Here is a 17610-nt window from a genome sequence, read left to right as displayed (position 1 = left end):
GGGATTTTCAAAACTCCCACCTAGACGCTAAGAAAAGAAAATAAATAAATAAAGGAAGAAGAAACTTGCATAACCTGTAAAAACTCTGCCAAAGAAGATGATAGAGCTTGTGTGCCTAAACACCCTTTAACCTCTGTTCTGCTGCTTGTAAAACATCAAGGTTGTGGCCTTCAAATGGAACCTGAACTCAAGGCTCATAATGGCTACTATTCTAAGTCTCAATTTCCATCCAAAATCATAAAAGATTTATCCTCCAATAGTAGTTTAGAAACAAAAATGGTAGCTTTTGAAAATATACAAATACTTTTGAATGAAGGGTCAAGCGTATTTTTTTATAATTTAACCCCAAAAAACAATAACAATAAAATACAAGGATCTCACTATATGCAAACGATAACAATAAAGGGTCAAGCGGTAAGGGACCTCACTATATGTAAACTGTTGGTGTAATGAAGGTTATCAAAATAATGGATTTTCCTTGCGCGAACCAGTTTGGATGTTCATATCAAAAGGCTGCCCTCAGGGTCCCCATGGCGGCTGCACGTTTCATTTCTGCGGCCTTACCGCTACCTCGGAAATACATGTAAACTTGCTGCAAATTGGATGCATGAAGTTTTTCAGTGGGAATCAAAACAAATTGAAGGCATACGAGGAAGATGTTACATTTCTTCGTGAGATACAAACCTGGATAACCCATATGCTGATCAGTGATTCAATGCAGAAGAATGCAAAACCAATGAAGTAGAATGTCTGTGACAAGTGTCATTAATCATTAAGTAGCAGACTTCAAACCGAAACCAATATACAAACTGAGAAAATCACTATGTTCATACGAGTAAAAGATCAAATAATAACTGACATGGTTACTTTTGTAGTTGGATACTTGACAGTACAAACATTCATATGCTTAAATGCAAAAGTCCAATTTTGTTATATATATAAGTTGAGTAGCAAGAGAGCCAAATTGGAAAAGATGTCGGGTGCCTTAATACAGGGGTTCACACATAAAATCAAGCCATGTACTAGCATTCTAACTTTTAACATGGGATTTAAAACTTGAAAATCAAGAGAGAGGGAGGTTATAATCCAGAATACCTATATTTGTTGATCTTAGCATAATAGATAGCATTTCAAAGCATATACACAGACATGCAATCTCGAGTAGAACTTACCCCAACCACAGCATTAGTACTCAACAAGTCTATAGCAGGTAAGATCCCTCTGAAAAAACACATCAAACAAATATCAACTTCTCTCAAGAAAATTAAGATAAAATATTAGTTGTTCAACAAGTATAACCCTCTATTTTCATATAAGGGCATCAGAACTTACGTAAGAGACTTCCCCCTAAATATAATGGGAGGAGCAATTGAAGAAAATACGCAGAAACCAATATGAATCTGGAAGAACAAATTTGTTAACTTGGGAAACAAAGCAAAACATCTTCATAGCTGGAAAAGTAACTGAAAAGCAAAGTTGTGAGGTTACCGAGTAAACTATAAAAAACCACCCAAACTTCAGAGCACTATCGGTCCTGTAAATGTAAATAATCTAACTTGTCATAAGTGCCACAAACCAACCAAACCAACATACAGATCACTTGTCATAAGAGCTAAATTTCTACTACTCACAAATAAGTTATGAATCAATATACCAGTTCAGAAATATGACATCGGCGAAGATGACCAAGTTTGAGATGAGTGTGCATATGTTTTCAAGACTCGTATTGGACGTGAAATTGGGGGGGGCCTAACAACTTGTTGTGGGCTTCTGCTACTCGAATTATGAGCTTTGCTTAATTCTTTTCGACTGAAGACCCTTCTTTGATTGGACTCCTCTAGTTGGGCTGTTGTATTTGTGTTACCATGTTATGTACTTTCATGTTTCCCAATAGAAGTGTGGTTTCTTTTAAAAAAGAAAAAAAAAAACTAATTTTCAAACTAAGAGGGCCAACCACGGTGTTTTAAATGTGAGACACCAAATCGAACTATATCTCAAACTAAATGGAACAAGAGAGTACTTTTCCTCAAATAAATTTGTTGAATACTACCTATTCATCAGCTCCACACCAAAGCAACTTCTTTGGACAAACGAATGTTCCTTCTCTCCAGAGAAACAACATGCTCTCTGGCCTAATTTAGTACATATCTTAAGGTATTTTCCTATCAGTTATCACATAATACAGGTTCTTGCAGCTTCCTCGACTCATATAAGAGTAATATTGATTTCTCTATTGAAAAAATCCCATAAAGTACAATTAACACTAAGGGCTGTGATTTGAGGGGATTCTTCTTTCAAGGTAGAGAAGGAAACGACACAGTTCCCTTGGGTTATACCTTGTAGCACGATAGAGAGGCCGATACCACCCAACATATGCTCCAGGTACACCAGATATGAAGTAGATAATCGCAAGAAACCATATTGTTGGACCTACATGAGAAATAACTATAGTAACAACCCATAGAAGACAACATATTTTGAAGGATAACTGGCATATAATGGGGATCAACTTACCTTCACCTTTGATCCAAGCAACCGTAACTGCTACAATGTTCCACAAAAGGCACACAACCAAACCTAGACAATAAATAAATTCAAACGTGAATCAAACTGTGATAACTGATTCACATGGAACAGAGGGAAACTGCACTAGATTTAGCTACATAATCCACGTTATAAAAAGTCAATCATTCCTGGAAAGATGGAAAGTGCTATGCATTTGAATTCTCCCTTTTGTGTATAGTGAGGGCTGAAGAGGGAAAGGGAAGGGTGCTCCAGGATGGTGTAGTGTGGAATGAGGGCAGATGATAAACGTCAGCATGCTTTTCATCTACAAGTCCGAAAGATACACAAGTAGACTAATCCTTTTCACTACTGAATAATTGGAAAGATGCTTCCTTAACCCACAATTTAACTAATCAATAATGTCAAAAAGCACTAATGATTTTGCTTCCATTACATAATTGCTAGACATACTGATTAATTAAAAGAACTCGAGCTGTCTATTTTGAGAAGATCAAGTCTGATGGTGGTTGTAAGGGTCATACCACAAGTTGAGGGTTGGCAGCTAAAATTTGACGACAACAAAATATCATGGGCATGAGATTTCTCGTTAAGCTGACAGACCTCAAAACCTCAACTCCAAGTGCATCCACGTGAGTTAAAAAATATGATATTCAGATAGAATAAACAGTATCAAAAACCATAATATTGGGAAATGATTTGATAAATAATATGGCATCACCATATTAAGGTTTTATTTGCCATTTAAATTTCAACTTTTAACATTACTGTCATATAAAGTTAGCTAAACTATCATGAGAAACCAGCAAACAACTAGCATCCGGACTTTCAAACAAGAATGTAACTTTCATGACTGAGCATCACGTCCACTCACCCAACAACGTTGTGAAGGCAACATACTGAATGTGTTGTAGATGGATGGGTATTTCATTTGTAATATCATGATGGATAAGAGGAAAAAATGGTGGCCAATTTTTCTCCTCTATAATAATTCCAGCTGCCAAAGTTAATCGAAAAATTTTAGTTTAGAGAGGGAAGAATTACGATTCACTTGCTTTCTAATGCAATCACACAATTATACATACCTCTTGAAATGGCATCTTCCCGCCGTTTTAAAGCCTGAGCATCAATTAAGGACAAAGTCATTTATAAAGAAATCTTTCTTTCAAACACAAGGGATCAGCTAACTCATATTACCCTTGCAACAATGAAACAAAAATATGAAAATATAGAATAAGTGTTGAAACAATTAATGACTGGTACAAGAAAAACACAGTATATTCTTCAAAACAAATGACTGGATGAGAAAGAATGGGCAATAGTTATTTTGTAACTCATATTTCTTGTGAACTGATAATTATCATTCAATAAGTAGCCAATTAGGACAAGCCACATTTTGAATACACTATTGACATGAAATATGTCCTTTGGAGGTAGGATTTTATGATGCATATGTCACATGGTAAAGCGATTACCTGCTCCCTTTTCTTTAATTCAGCTTCTTTAGCTTGAAGTGCCTTCTCCTTAGCTTGCAACTCCTAAAAGTTCAAAAGAAAAGTAAAAACAAGTGACTCCATTTCCCCTGATAACGTTTCAAATAATTAAAATCCATAAGAAAGGAAATTTTTTGAAGTATTCAATGCACCTTCATAGTATCAAGAGGAATATCAATTGTTGCACCACGATCATAAGTTTCAGGGGGGAGAGGTGAGAGCCTCGAGTTTGCAGGTGGAACATTTCGAACTCCAGGATTCTAGATATAGGGAAAACATGTAAAATAATGCAAAAAATAGGTCAAAACTGCTAATTGAACAAACTAAGTAACATCGCATTACTGCATTAGACAAACGTATCGGATAGCTCTGATGAAGGACATAGAACTCGAACCGACAAACTCCTTCAAAAAGATGGAGGGGGCAAGCATTTCACTTATTATCATAAATCACTAATAGGCCATAGTTATTCAATAAACTAAGAAAGAATACAAAATCAACTCGATCATATTGAGGTTTCCTGAATCCCATTCCCAGAAAACAAATCACAGCAGTTTAAACACCACAAAATTTCACAATAATCACATTTACGTCTGATCATCAGAAAATAGCGCACATGCACGAAAAATCTCAAACGAACAAGGTTAGGCGAGGTAGTTAATAGAAAAACGAACCAACAAAAGCCCAATGGGAATTTATTTTATTTTTATCCTCCATAGACGACTTTATTTAACAAATTTCAATATAACAATGAACTAAAAAACCACTTGCAGATCCGAGAGTCCTTTGTACGAAAGAGAAAGCCATAAACAACACATTACGACGACGGAATGAAGCAACAAACATCCGAGAAATGAAAATGCTCATTACACAGATCGCCAAAACACAAATATCAAAACATCAGAAACTGCAATCTCTAATCCGAATGCAACAAACACAAAAGCAGAGGCAGAGGAAGATAACTTACCGAAAAGGGATTGACGTCTTCGTCGAAAGGATTGTTATCGTACCGACTCATTAGGAAGATCTAAACGTATTGTCTGAATGCACAATAAAAACTTACAAAGAAACGTGATTGAAACCCGAGCTTCCTTACAGAAATGTAGTTTCAGGAAGAAGATAACAGAGAATGAATCTCAAAATCCTTTTCGTTTTTGCTTTTTGATCGGTTTTGGTTTTTGGCTTTTCGGCTTTCGGTGTGTTCTGTTTGTGTTCGTTATCCCACAAAAACTGAAGCCAAAAATGTTCGCGCGTGAAAATAATTGATGTAATTAAAACACCACGCAAGAGTGGCTTCCTCGTAATTAGCTATTTTACGGATAAATAAGTAAATATAATTTTGGCTCAATTAATAAAAATATTCTTAAAATTTTAATATTTTAGAATTAAAAAAAATAGATAAAAATTATTAATACTTTATTTCAAAAATACTTTTAAACTTTAATATTATTTAAAAAAAAAAAAACCCCTTGAAAACTTTTTTTATTCGGTTTAAAAATACTCTTACCTTTAATATTATATTTTAAATTTTTTTTCTTATATTAATATACGGACGAAAATCGTCTATCCACAACTTATAGATTATCTTAAACTTTTTATTAAACTTTTTAATAAACTTTTCAGAGTTTAGGAATGTTTTTTTTAAACGTAGTACTAATGACAATAATATTTTTTATTTTTTAAATTTTAAAAAAATTAAAACCATTTTTTATCGTTTAAAAGTATTTCTAAGATTAAAAAAAAAAATTAAGAATATTAATAAAACTTTTGAAAACTATTTCATTCCTATGCTCGTAGGCTAATTTCGTAAATCGTTCATAACCGGTCGTTAAAAACTTCCAAATACTCCAATGGCTGTAAACAGTGAAGACATTGCTTAGTTTCTGCCAGTAAAGCATAAGAACCTGCCTGCACGTCGTAGCTCCCCAAAACCCATCTGATACGAACTATAAGGCAACTAGATAATGGAAATGCCGCCAACAACGGGTTAGCATATATTTCTTCAGAATACACATTACTATCTAGTTTAATAAACAATGGAATGATTACAAATGATTTCACCACAAGAATTGGAGCTCTGTTGCTACATAAGTGTTCTATTAGACAAACCCGAAGGAAGACGACGAATGGCTCGAGCGATTGGTTGGCGACACTCGAGTATGCTACCATGGGAATTTGCTCTGAGCTCTTGGCTAGCTTGAGTTCAAAACTATATCAATCTTCACTTGAACCACTGCCATGAGGTTCTCTCCTTATCATGTTGAGCAAGTCCTGAACAACGGTCGACATTGGTGGCCGGAATTCAGGTTCCGACTGCAAAATGTAAACAAGGTTTCGTGAAGATGAAACAAATCAACAACTATATCACAAGGGTACAATCCAACTCTTCAAGGTTGTAGCATAAACGTAACAGCCCAAGCCCATCGTTAGCCGATATTGTTCTCACAATAAACCTATTATAACGGTAAGATACTATTTCGCGAATCAATATGAGTACGTGAAGAACAATATCTCCAACGCCAATGTCATGCAGCTACTCACCTGAACACATTTTGATATGATATCGACAAAGTATGATAACGACTTGGCAGGGTATCGACCGTTGAGTGAAGGATCGACCATGCTTGTCAATGCCTCTATGTCGTGAAGCTGAGGAATCGCCCATCTGACTAGAAACTGCTCGCCTCGGGACCTTGTTCTATACAAACAGTGGAAAGAAAATGAATAAACTAGAAATGTGCCATTAATCATCAGTCATTTTCTTTCAACTACTTACCTGTCATAAGACATCCGACCAGTTAGAAGTTCCAGCATAACCACACCGAAGCTGTAAACGTCGCTCTCAAGTGTATAAACTCCTGATTCAAATTCTGGTGCTCCGTAACCGTATTTCGTTAGAAGCTGACCGGATAGCTGGGAAGTATCGAAAATGATGTGTCAAAACAATTTAAGCTTTACTTGACATAAGTAAATATTTAGAGTCTGAAATATTGAAGGACTGGGAAGAGTCCGACACATTATCACACTGCATGTGTGTGTGTAACAACTCAAGTCCACCGCTAGCAAATATTGTTCGCTTTAGTCCGTTACGTGTCGTCGTCAGCCTCATGATTTTAAAACGTATCTAGGGAGAGGTTTCCACGCCCTTATAAGAAATGTGGGATCTCACAATCCACCTCCTTGGGGGTCCAGTGTCCTTGCTGGCACACCGTCCAGTGTCTATCTCTGATACTATTTGTAACCGGTAAATCACTAAACTATTCCAAGAATCTCAGTCAAGAAACAGACACCAGAGCAGATTTCCAACATAAATGTCAGGTTCTGTGTCATATTTTCATTCAGACATAGAGAATTTCGACTACGAGAAGGTTAACGGTAACGGCTTACCTGACTAACCGCTCCTTTCGATATCAATGGAGCCAGACCACAATCTGAAACGCGCACGGAAAGATCATCATCAAGCAGGACATTTGCAGACTTGAAATTCCTATGAACTACAGGCGGCTGACAGACCTCGTGTAGATACCTTCAAACAAAAAATGAAGAACAAATGAACATAGAAGTATACACGTTTCCCCTTAAGACTCAGTCAGTGGCAAAGCTTAAACTTGCATAAAGGAGGTCATATGAACAGCTTACTTACTCCAAGGCTCTTGCAGCTCCAAGAGCAATTCTAATGCGAGCATTCCATGAAAGTTTCTTTCTGAACTCTTCATCTAAGTGCAGGGCATCCTGCAATGTTCCACCGCTGCAATACTCGAAGATAAGAAGCCTTTCACCATGCTCTGCACAGTAACCACTGAGCTCAACCACATTAGCGTGCCGAATTCTATCGATATTATTCACTAACTCCAGAAATTCATCGTCCTTTTGCTGACTGAATGCTCTCTTATCCAGCTTCTTGACGGCCAGTAACTTCCAAAATTGTTAGAATGATTAAACGTTAGATATGGAACATTAGAGCTTAAACATAGCAATGCATATCAATAAGGAGAAAATTGGGCTGGGATGATTAAATTGTTTGTATACACATTCAGTCATATAAAGAGACAGCGCCCCCACACTCGTTTTATCCTCGTTTATAGTCAACATGTAATAGCCCAAGCCCATCGCTAGCAGATATTGCCCTCTTTAGGCTTTCCCTTCTGAGCTTCCCTGCGTTAACGGGGGAATACTTCGTTTCCCTCTCCAACCAATGTGGGATCTCACAATCCACCCCCTTGAGAGCTCAGCATCCTCGATGCACACCGCCCGATGTCTCGCTCTAATACCATTTGTAACAGCCCAAGCCCACCGTTAGCAGATATTGTCCTCTTTGGGCTTTCCCTTCTGGACTTCCCCTCGAGATTTTAAAACGCGTCTACTAGGGAGAGGTTTCCACACTCTTATAAAGAATGCTTCGTTCTCCTCTCCAACCAATGTGGGATCTCACAATCCACCCCTGAAGGCACAACGTCTTCATTGGCACACCGCCCGATGTCTGGCTCTGATACCATTTGTAACAACTCAAGCTCTTTGTCCGGGCTTCCCCTCAAGGTTTTAAAACGCGTCCACTAGGAAGAGGTTTCCACATCCTTATAAGGAATGTTTCGTTTCCCTTTCCAACCGATGTGGGATCTCACAGAATAGCTACTAAAAAGCAAGATTAAGGGGCTGTGTATGTGGTCAAATAAAAGTAATCAACATCGACTTCACATTTTAGCCCAACTGAAACTAAATTTGATCCCTCAATCTGAGCATGGTGAATATTAATAGAATAGAACACCAAATGTTCTAGGAAAGAGACTACGGAAACATTTTCATTCAACAAAAGGGATTAACAAAAATTTAGAAACAAAATGACATTATTGACAGCAGTAAACTTACCTTCCCACTGGGAAGCTGTGCTCTATATACACTCCCAAGCATTCCTTCTCCCAGAAGATTCTCTTGCGAAAAGCTGTTTGTATATTGCTGAAGGGATGCAATGGTAAAAGATTTTGCAAAAGTTGAGGTAATTTTATGTTTAGTGGGAGGCTTCAAGGGAGGAACTTCAGCTGGAACAATGGGCACGGCAGAGACCACTTCAACAGGAGGTGGTGGTGGTGGTGGTGGTGGGGGAGGGGGAGGCCTTAGATAGACATCGAGTGGGTTCATATCTACTTCATGATGATCCTTCTTTGGAACAGCGCTGATTCTTGGCATATCTTTCTGTGTTTCTTCATGAGCTTTTGGGACCTTCTGAGCCACTGGTTGAGGTTCCTGCTTTGGCCTCACAACTGCCGCTTTTGGAACTGTTGATAAGTTTTAACATTTCAGTTCATAATAAGGAATAATTTTCTAGGACAAAAACAAGTGCTAAATAGGATGTATTAACCATTTGGTATCTGATCAATTGTATGGTGCATGGATCCCTGATTTCCAGCATTCTCTCTCTCGCCCCTATAAGCACCTATCTGATGTTGCTTGGAACTACTATCAACTCTTCTCCTTCTGCACCTCGGCATAAACAGCACACATGCCAAAACCAAAATTATGAATGACAAAATTACTGCAATTGTTATCAAAACAACCCTTTTAGTGTTTTTCTTGCTTCTTCCAGAACTGGATTCCTCTGGTGCTGATGGTCCATCAGCCTGTTTCTTTGGGTTTCGTTTAGAGGACGGTGGAGCTCCAGAAACTGGCGGTGCACCTGAAACGGGCGGTGCTCCTGAAACTCGAGGTGCTGATGCTGGCTTTAATGGGGGAGATATAGAAGGAGTTGGCGCCGGAGTAACAGAAGAATTAAATGGATTTCCATCCTTTCTGTGACAGAGATGGTAATGCCAAAATGAGATCTAAGTAGTTCACTGACAGCTTCCAAGTAACAGCTAGTGAGACATACACTTGGTCTTATGTTCAGAATAGCTCAGTTCAAAACATACAATAAAAGAGAAATAGCATCTCCTCCCACTCACCTAAAATTAGGGATACTCAGCACCTTCTCAGGTATGGGTCCAGAGAAAAGGTTGTTCTCTATATTCCTGCACAAAGACAAGGAATAAATATTAAGGAAGCAAGCAAAAATGTAACCGCCCCAAGTTCACTGTCAGTAGATATTGTCCGTTTTGACTCGTTACGTATCGTCGTCAACCTCACGATTTTAAAACGCGTCTGCTAGGGAAAGGTTTCCACACTCTTATAAGAAATGTTTCGTTCTCCTCTCCAACCAGTGTGGGATCACACGATCCACCCCCTTGGGGGTCCAGCGTCCTCGCTGGCACACCGCTCGGTGTCTAGCGCTGATACCATTTGTAACAACCCAAGTCCACCGCTAGCAGATATTGTCCATTTTGGACCGTTATATACGCCGTCAACTTCACGATTTTAAAACGCATCTGCTAGTAAGAGGTTTCCACATCTTTATAAGGAATGTTTCGTTCTCCTCTCCAACCGATGTGAGATCACACAATCCACCCCCTTGGGGGTCCAGCGTCCTCGGTGTCTAGCTCTGATACTATTTGTAACAACCAGCAGATATTGTCCATTTTGGCCCGTTACGTACGCCATCAACTTCACGATTTTAAAACGCGTCTACTAGGGAGAGGTTTCCACACCCTTATAAGGAATGTTTCGTTCTCCTCTCCAACCGGCGTAAGATCTCACAAAAAAATAGCATACACAAATGAAAAAAATAGCTGAGGCAAGTACAAGTTTTTTAGTGGAAGGTCTTGCAGAACATCGAGGGTACCCGACAGCTGATTGTTCTGCAAATTCCTGCAAACTAAAAATAATTAGTACACGAATGAAGATATCTAGTTCTCATTGGGGCAGTGCAACAGATACTCACAGGGTGGTCAGTGCCAATAAGTTGCTAGCAGATGGAGGCAGTGGCCCACTCAAGTTGTTATTGGATAAGTCCCTACAGAAACCACGGCTTCAGTGATCAAACCAAGAACTAAAGCATAAACACAAAAGCTAAGAGCTGGGGACATACAAATTCACCAATTGAGAGATGGCCTGAAGGGAATCTGGTATTTGTCCACTTAATTTGTTATCATTCAACGACCTATAAGGTAGAAAAAGCATGAGATTCATAAGCTAAGTAAAAATAATAACAATCATACGAAAATCACAAACAGGGAACATTGGCTTACATTGCTGTCAGATGAATCAAAGACGATAATGAACTCGGAATAGTTCCAGTGAACGCGTTAGCTGAAAGAAAACTGGGAAAGGTAAAGATGATTAAATACTTTGCAATTCATGCACGAGTAGCAAAGCATTTAGCTCTAGAGAATAGGAGCTTACAAGTTCTGCATGGTAATGGGTAAACTGGATGGAATACTCCCCCCTATATGATTGTTGCTTAAATCACTGCCAACAAGCATAGGCTGTATGAATGTCAGAGACTAACGCAGCAAGAGAAAGCAAAGTAGCAAATGATTTTACATGTCATCTTTGAATGTAAGAATTTCTTCCTTCTTGGTATAAAAGTCAAGAATGGTTCAAGATGAAATAAATATACGAGTAATGCAAGTTTTGACAAATATTGTTCGCTTTGGCTCGTTACGGATCACTGTTAGCCTCATGATTTTAAAACACGTCTATTAGGGAGAGGTTTCCACACCCTATAAGGAATGTTTTGTTCTCCTCTCCAACTGATGTGTGATCTCATAATCCACCCCCCATGGGGCAACGTCGTCGATGGCACACCGTTCAGTGTCGGGTTCTGATACCATTTGTAACAGTCTAAGCTCACCACTAGCAGATATTGTCCGCTTTGACTCGTTACGTATCGTTGTTAGCCTCATGGTTTTAAAACGCGTCTACTAGGGAGAGATTTCCACACCCTATAAAGAATGTTTCATTATCTTCTCCAACTGACGTGGGATCTCATAATCCACCCCCCTTGGGGCCAGCCTCCTCACTAGCACACCGTTCAGTGTCTGATTCTAATACCATTTGTAACAGCCCAAGCTCACCACTAGCAGATATTGTCCGCTTTGGCTCGTTACGTATTACTGTCAGCCTCACGGTTTAAAAAGTGTCTATTAGGGAGAGATTTCCACGCCCTATAAAGAATGTTTCGTTCTCTTCTCCAACCGATGTGGGATCTCATAATCCAACTCTCTTGGGGCCAGCCTCCTCACTAGCACACCATTCAGTATCTGATTCTAATACCATTTGTAACAGCCCAAGCTCACCACTAGCAGATATTGTCTGCTTTGGCTCGTTACGTATTACTGTCAGCCTCACGGTTTTAAAACGTGTCTATTAGGGAGAGATTTCCACACCCTATAAAGAATGTTTCGTTCTCTTCTCCAACCGATGTGGGATCTCATAATCCAACCCCCTTGGGGCCAGTCTCCTCACTAGCACACCGTTCAGTGTCTGGTTCTGATACCATTTGTAACAGCCCAAGCTCACTAGTGGATATTGTCCGCTTTGGCTCGTTACGTATCGCTATCAACCTCACAGTTTTAAAATGCGTCTATATTAGGAAGAGATTCTCACACCCTATAAAGAATGATTCGTTCTCTTCTCCAACCGATGTGGGATCAAATAAGTCATTTTGAAAGGAGATTATTTCAATCAAGAATTTATGCATTCATATGCAGAGACAAGCACAATAACTTACATTGTTTGGATCGAAGCAAACAATCCCAAGTCGTCACCCAGTTCACCTCCCAAATTAGCAGCATTAACAATTCTATATCATAAAGTTGTCAGTTAACTGTATTTTGAGAAACACGCATTAAAATAATCCAGAAAGGATACTAACATACATTTTAATGATGCTTGAATCATTACATACAACACCTTGCCATGCGTCACCGCAAGGATCTTGCCCAATGCCCCATCCAGGAAGACTGGGGAGTCCCAGTGCAGTATGTAAGCTACTAATAGCAGCAACTATCAACAAGAAATAATGCATATAATCAGTCGGCCGTAGTGGAACAGCCAAGCCCACCACCAACGAATATTGTCTACTTCAGCCCGTTACATATCGTCATCCCTACTTGAGAGAGGTTTCCACACCCTTATAAAGAATGCTTTGTTTCCCTCCAACTGACATGGGAGCTCACAATCCATCCCATCGGGGGTCAGCATCCTCGTTGACACACCGCCTAGTGTCTGGCTCTGATACTATTGTGAGATCCCACATCGGTTGGAGAAGGGAACAAATCATTCTTTATAAGGGTGTGGAAACCTCTTCCTAGTAGACGCGTTATAAAACCGTGAATCTTATGGTAATAGTAACAGGCCAAAGCGAACAATATATCCCAGCTGCTTCTAAAACAAGGTATGTACACAAACAGAACCCAACAAGAGGAGCCAAGCCAAGACTAACTTCACAAAAAAGGATCAAGTGACTAAGTTATATGATAAAACTAGAAAGTTAAAGTTAAAATGAAGCGTTACCATCCCCAGGATTCGTAACTCCGACAAGAACATGAGCTGAACAGATGACGAATCCGACCAAAACTTGCACGCAGATCCTCAAATCGCCATTCCTCGAGGATCTCTTCCAACCCATTGATGCAAAACACACCTCTATATCTTCTTATTGAAAAAGCCCAAACATCCTCCAACCTGAAATCACCAACCATAAACATTCCATAGAACAAACAAACTCAATCTAAGCTCAACATTCCATAGAACAAAGATTAAACTCAATACCCAGAAAACCCAAGTCAAGAATTGAACACACAGCAGAGTGGCGCCGACCAAACCCAAACGCTCAAAGTCCGATAACAACTACGAATCTGAATCCATCAAGAAAATGGGTTCCAGAAATAGAAATACGAAGTTGCAGTGAAGTTGGAGGAGCATGAAACTTAGCAAAATGCAGAGCAAATTTGACGATGGAAAGCGAACTTGCTGAGAAAAAGAAGAACAAAAAGCTGGAAGCCGCTTTCTACAAGCTCGAGTGCTTAATTATATTAAACATTGAACACCCAAATGAAATGAAGATAGGAAGGAACTGGGATTCATTGCATCAAGCAAGAGAAGTAGAACACGGCAAACTTACATTTAACAAATCAAAAAACAGAAATGAAAACTTCGAATTCAAATCAATTCAATTCAATTCAATTTCAGCGCAAATCGGCGAGTACCCAATAAGCTAAGAATCTGGAAAATTAAGTAAAAAGAAGCTGGAAATGTAGAAAGCAGTACGGTAAAGGCCTGAAATTCTTTTAAACTTTGCTGCTTTTTCTCTCTCGTTCTCAATGTTCTATTTCTCTCTCTACAACTTTTTTAAAATAGAAATTATAAAAAATTTCGGTGTATGAATTTATTGAATGGATTTCTCATGCTATGGTTTTTTAGATGAAGCATGCCGAACGTGTACCACGCGCTCTAGAGCGCGTGAGATATCCCCTACTTGCTCGAGAAGGCATGATGTTCCCCATTCCACTTTCCTTTTTTATCTCAATTTTCTAAATAATATAATGTCGACTTTTTTATATTATTATTTATTTCATTTTAAGAAGTTATTAAAAAATATATATATATATATAGATATATTGAATATAAAATACGATCATCAATAATATACATGTTGTGGTCACAAAATTTTATATTTAAATGTTAAAAAAGAATTAAATGTCAACGTGAGCATAGTTCAACTGGTTTCCCTAAGAAATAATATACCTGTTGTGGTAATATTAAAAAAGAGCGGAATGTCAACCTAATCATAGTTCAACTGATTTCTCTATCTGTAGAGAAATAATATACGTGTTGTGGTCACAAAATTTTATATTTAAATATTAAAAAGGAGCTGAATATCAACATGAGCATAGTTGAACGGGTTTCCTTGTCTATATAGAGAGATAATATAACTACTGTGGTCACAAAATTGTATACTCAAATATGAAAAATGAGCTGAATGTCAACATGAGCATAGTTGAACTGGTTTTCTGTCTATATAAAGAAATAATATAACTACTGTGGTCACAAAATTTTATATTCAAATATTAAAAAGAAGCTGAATGTATTTTCAAATATTAAAAAGAAGCTGAATGTCAACATGAACATAGTTCAATGGTTTTCATGTCTATAACTACTGTGGTCACAAAATTTTATATTTAAATATTAAAAATGAGCTAAATGTAACATGAGCATAGTTCAACTGATTTTTCTGTCTATAAAGTTGAAGGTTTTGTATAAGAGTCGGGGATAGGAAAGTGAAACGCACGCGCATAAGATGGGCGCGTGAGGAAGCTTTAACCGTCGCAAAGGAACTACGCCGGAAGGTGGAGTATACCAGGGGCCATCACGTGGTCGGTCGACTGTGACATGGGCTCTCTGTCAGAACCCTACGGCTCACCACCCCCTAACAAAAACGTCAAAATTTTTACCTCATTTTTTTCAATTAAATAATATTTTCAAATATCAGCCAATTAGAATTCAAAACGACAATAATTCTATAATTAATTTAATTTAAAATCTTTAATTTAGTTTCCCTAAGTTTATGATTTAAAAAATTTTCAATTCGTAATGACAATGACATGAATTAATAAAATTTAAATAAATGGTAAAATTAAAATTATACCAAAGTTGAAAATAATAATATTAACAAAATTTTGGGGTCAAATTATGGAATTTTTTCTAAGATGTCGGGGAGAAAACAAACATTCAATCAGTGCCCTTTAGAAAAAATAATTATAAAAAAACCCCACAAAAGTGTAAACAAATAATAACCAAATTTGTTTAATTAATTAATTAATTCCAACAATTGCCTTCCAGTAAGATGATTTTTTAGAATATTCCAATTTTCAGCAGCCACGTGACTTTCTTGCTTTTTTTTTTATTTTTATTTTTAGAGAGAATAAAGATGGAAAATAGGAGGAACTTTCTAGTAATGGGCAAAGATTGGGGAGTTTTTGTAATTTAGTTATCCAGATGGGGCAAAAGTTGATTTGCTAATACTAAAAGGAGCTTACGGATATAATTAATTAATCAAGAAAAAGAACTTTTATTTTTAGAAAAGGAATTGCAGAAATAGGCTCCGCATACTTTTTTCTTTACTTTTTATCCTTGCCCTATCCTTTCACTTCCTTTGTTACCGAATCTATGAAGTCAAATTACATAAAAGTCCCTGCTTTTTTTTCTTTTTCTTTTTTCTTTATATTTTACTCAAAAAATTTATTATCGTAGGAATGAAAATCAATTGTTTTTATGGGATAGGTGGCATATAATTGGACGTGAAGGTTATTTATTATTATTATTATTATTATTATGTTAAAATCAAATATATTAAGTTTTGATTCAATTTTAAAAAAAATTATCCAAAAAAAATATAACGATTCTGCCCATTGCACTGCTAACAGATATTGTTCTCTTTGTGTTCTTTCAGATTTCCTTTAATGTTTTAAAACGTCTTAATAAGTTTTCACACGAAATATTTTGTTTCTCTGTCTTAATTTCATATCATTTTCATTAGTCTCTCATGTGGGGATGTAACTTAGATGGTAGAACGCTCGCTTAGCATGCGAGAGGTACTCTAAAATAAGAGTTTTCTATTTCATTTTTTTAATATTCCCGAAATTTTTATATCAATCGAGGTGGGATCTCTCAATTCTTTCACCTCTAATAAGGCAGAAATTGATAGAATAAACTGAAAAAAATTGATTGATCCAAATAAAAATTTAATCAATCAATTTTCACTCGATTAAACATTGTATTGATTCTACAAAACGAAAGATATTGATTTGGTGATTGATTTAAGCCAAAACTAAGAAAACGAGACGTATCCTTACATTTAACACTATTACTTTACATGTTGGAACGAAAAAATAAAATAAAAGTGGGTGTTTTTTTTAAATGAGGAAATGAAAATTAAATTAAGATGGCGTTTGTCCAAGTCACCTTAATATCTACATCATGGTCTAATTTAGAAACGAAATAACACGACAAGTAACAAAAAAGGATGATAGGAAAAGGTATTGGAAGTGGGTTTTAATAATGTTTTAATTTTAGCTCAAGTCTTATTAGCTAAGTAACCTTTTTTTTATGTTTTTTTTTTTTTTGCTAGTTTGTGTGTTTGTCGAGTAATCTTTCTCGTGGAAGGATCTAGAAGGAACAAATAGCTAATCTGTTACTTTCTATCCTCGGAGATAAATAAAAGAGATTCATTCGTCGAGAAGAATTAGAAGTTCGAATCTTTCGACTACAATTCAAAAAAAAAAAAAAAAAAAAGTCAAAAGACAGAATTCTTTTAAAATAAGTATAGGACGTTTCCAATCAATAAACTAGAGATTAGCAAATCAATGGTCGAGTCAACCAGCAAGCTAGAGGTTGGTCCTAAACAAGCTCGAGGCTGATCCAACCTATCAACTAACTCAAACATACCGATCATCTAAAAGGGTCAACAAGTTTATAGACAAACCATTCAAAAAGATCAATGAACCAAGAGAATCGAACCCCTAAAAAAAAAAAAAAAAGTTGAAGGATGATTGAGTGAAGGAAAAGATGGAAGTTTGGTAAGGAAAGCAACATGTTCTTAACGAAGTTCTAACTTATGATAAGGATTGGTTTGATTAATATTATAAGATAAAGACATTTTTGGATAATCACAGAACCAATGTCCAGTCAGCAACCCAACTTTGGGCGGCTGAGGTTCCATTCA

At 37.1% G+C, this 17610-nt stretch overlaps 2 protein-coding genes across 7 annotated transcripts; both read right to left on the bottom strand.

Annotated features, from left to right (window-relative positions):
- Nucleotides 1–37: 37 nt before the first annotated feature.
- Nucleotides 38–5234, bottom strand: LOC111455020 (secretory carrier-associated membrane protein 1-like). The gene is made up of 12 exons (XM_023096535.1): nucleotides 4984–5234; nucleotides 4169–4276; nucleotides 3999–4061; nucleotides 3609–3642; nucleotides 3398–3520; nucleotides 2515–2577; nucleotides 2337–2430; nucleotides 1489–1534; nucleotides 1333–1400; nucleotides 1173–1221; nucleotides 685–750; nucleotides 38–592 (listed from the first exon to the last, which is right to left on the bottom strand). The coding sequence occupies exons 1-12, from the start codon at nucleotides 5032–5034 to the stop codon at nucleotides 506–508; spliced, it is 852 nt and encodes a 283-aa protein (XP_022952303.1). The 5' UTR covers nucleotides 5035–5234; the 3' UTR covers nucleotides 38–505.
- Nucleotides 5235–5978: 744 nt separating this feature from the next.
- LOC111455017 (protein STRUBBELIG-RECEPTOR FAMILY 3-like) lies at nucleotides 5979–14232 on the bottom strand. Of its 6 annotated transcripts, none has more exons than XM_023096528.1 (17): nucleotides 14096–14232; nucleotides 13401–13571; nucleotides 12764–12890; nucleotides 12616–12687; nucleotides 11286–11351; nucleotides 11132–11203; nucleotides 10972–11043; nucleotides 10825–10896; nucleotides 10686–10751; nucleotides 9953–10018; nucleotides 9373–9800; nucleotides 8883–9289; nucleotides 7660–7931; nucleotides 7404–7542; nucleotides 6793–6929; nucleotides 6558–6714; nucleotides 5979–6329 (listed from the first exon to the last, which is right to left on the bottom strand). In XM_023096528.1, the coding sequence occupies exons 2-17, from the start codon at nucleotides 13513–13515 to the stop codon at nucleotides 6231–6233; spliced, it is 2367 nt and encodes a 788-aa protein (XP_022952296.1). In that variant the 5' UTR covers nucleotides 13516–13571; nucleotides 14096–14232; the 3' UTR covers nucleotides 5979–6230. The 6 variants fall into 6 exon arrangements, with proteins under 6 accessions (XP_022952296.1, XP_022952295.1, XP_022952297.1 ...); XM_023096527.1 differs by having other exon boundaries at nucleotides 14157–14227; XM_023096529.1 differs by having other exon boundaries at nucleotides 14011–14102.
- Nucleotides 14233–17610: the final 3378 nt, after the last annotated feature.

The sequence above is a fragment of the Cucurbita moschata genome, unplaced genomic scaffold (genome assembly GCF_002738365.1).
Source record: "Cucurbita moschata cultivar Rifu unplaced genomic scaffold, Cmos_1.0 Cmo_Scf00017, whole genome shotgun sequence".
NCBI classification, from domain to species: domain Eukaryota; kingdom Viridiplantae; phylum Streptophyta; class Magnoliopsida; order Cucurbitales; family Cucurbitaceae; genus Cucurbita; species Cucurbita moschata.
Note: the sequence above shows the minus strand (reverse complement) of the source record. Positions and strands in the feature narration are given on the sequence as shown.

Excerpts from the sequence above, each read along its gene's own strand:
- LOC111455020 (XM_023096535.1), bottom strand. The coding sequence starts at position 5,034 with ATGAGTCGGTACGATAACAATCCTTTCGACGAAGACGTCAATCCCTTT. Across the intron at positions 2,431-2,514 it reads TGCTTGGATCAAAGGTGAAG|GTCCAACAATATGGTTTCTT; the intron begins GTAAGTTGATCC and ends TTTCTCATGTAG. Across the intron at positions 1,535-2,336 it reads CCTCTCTATCGTGCTACAAG|GACCGATAGTGCTCTGAAGT; the intron begins GTATAACCCAAG and ends TTACATTTACAG.
- LOC111455017 (XM_023096528.1), bottom strand. The coding sequence starts at position 13,515 with ATGGGTTGGAAGAGATCCTCGAGGAATGGCGATTTGAGGATCTGCGTG. Across the intron at positions 11,352-12,615 it reads TTTGCTTCGATCCAAACAAT|TGATTTAAGCAACAATCATA; the intron begins GTAAGTTATTGT and ends GCTTGTTGGCAG. Across the intron at positions 9,290-9,372 it reads AATTGATCAGATACCAAATG|TTCCAAAAGCGGCAGTTGTG; the intron begins GTTAATACATCC and ends ACTTATCAACAG.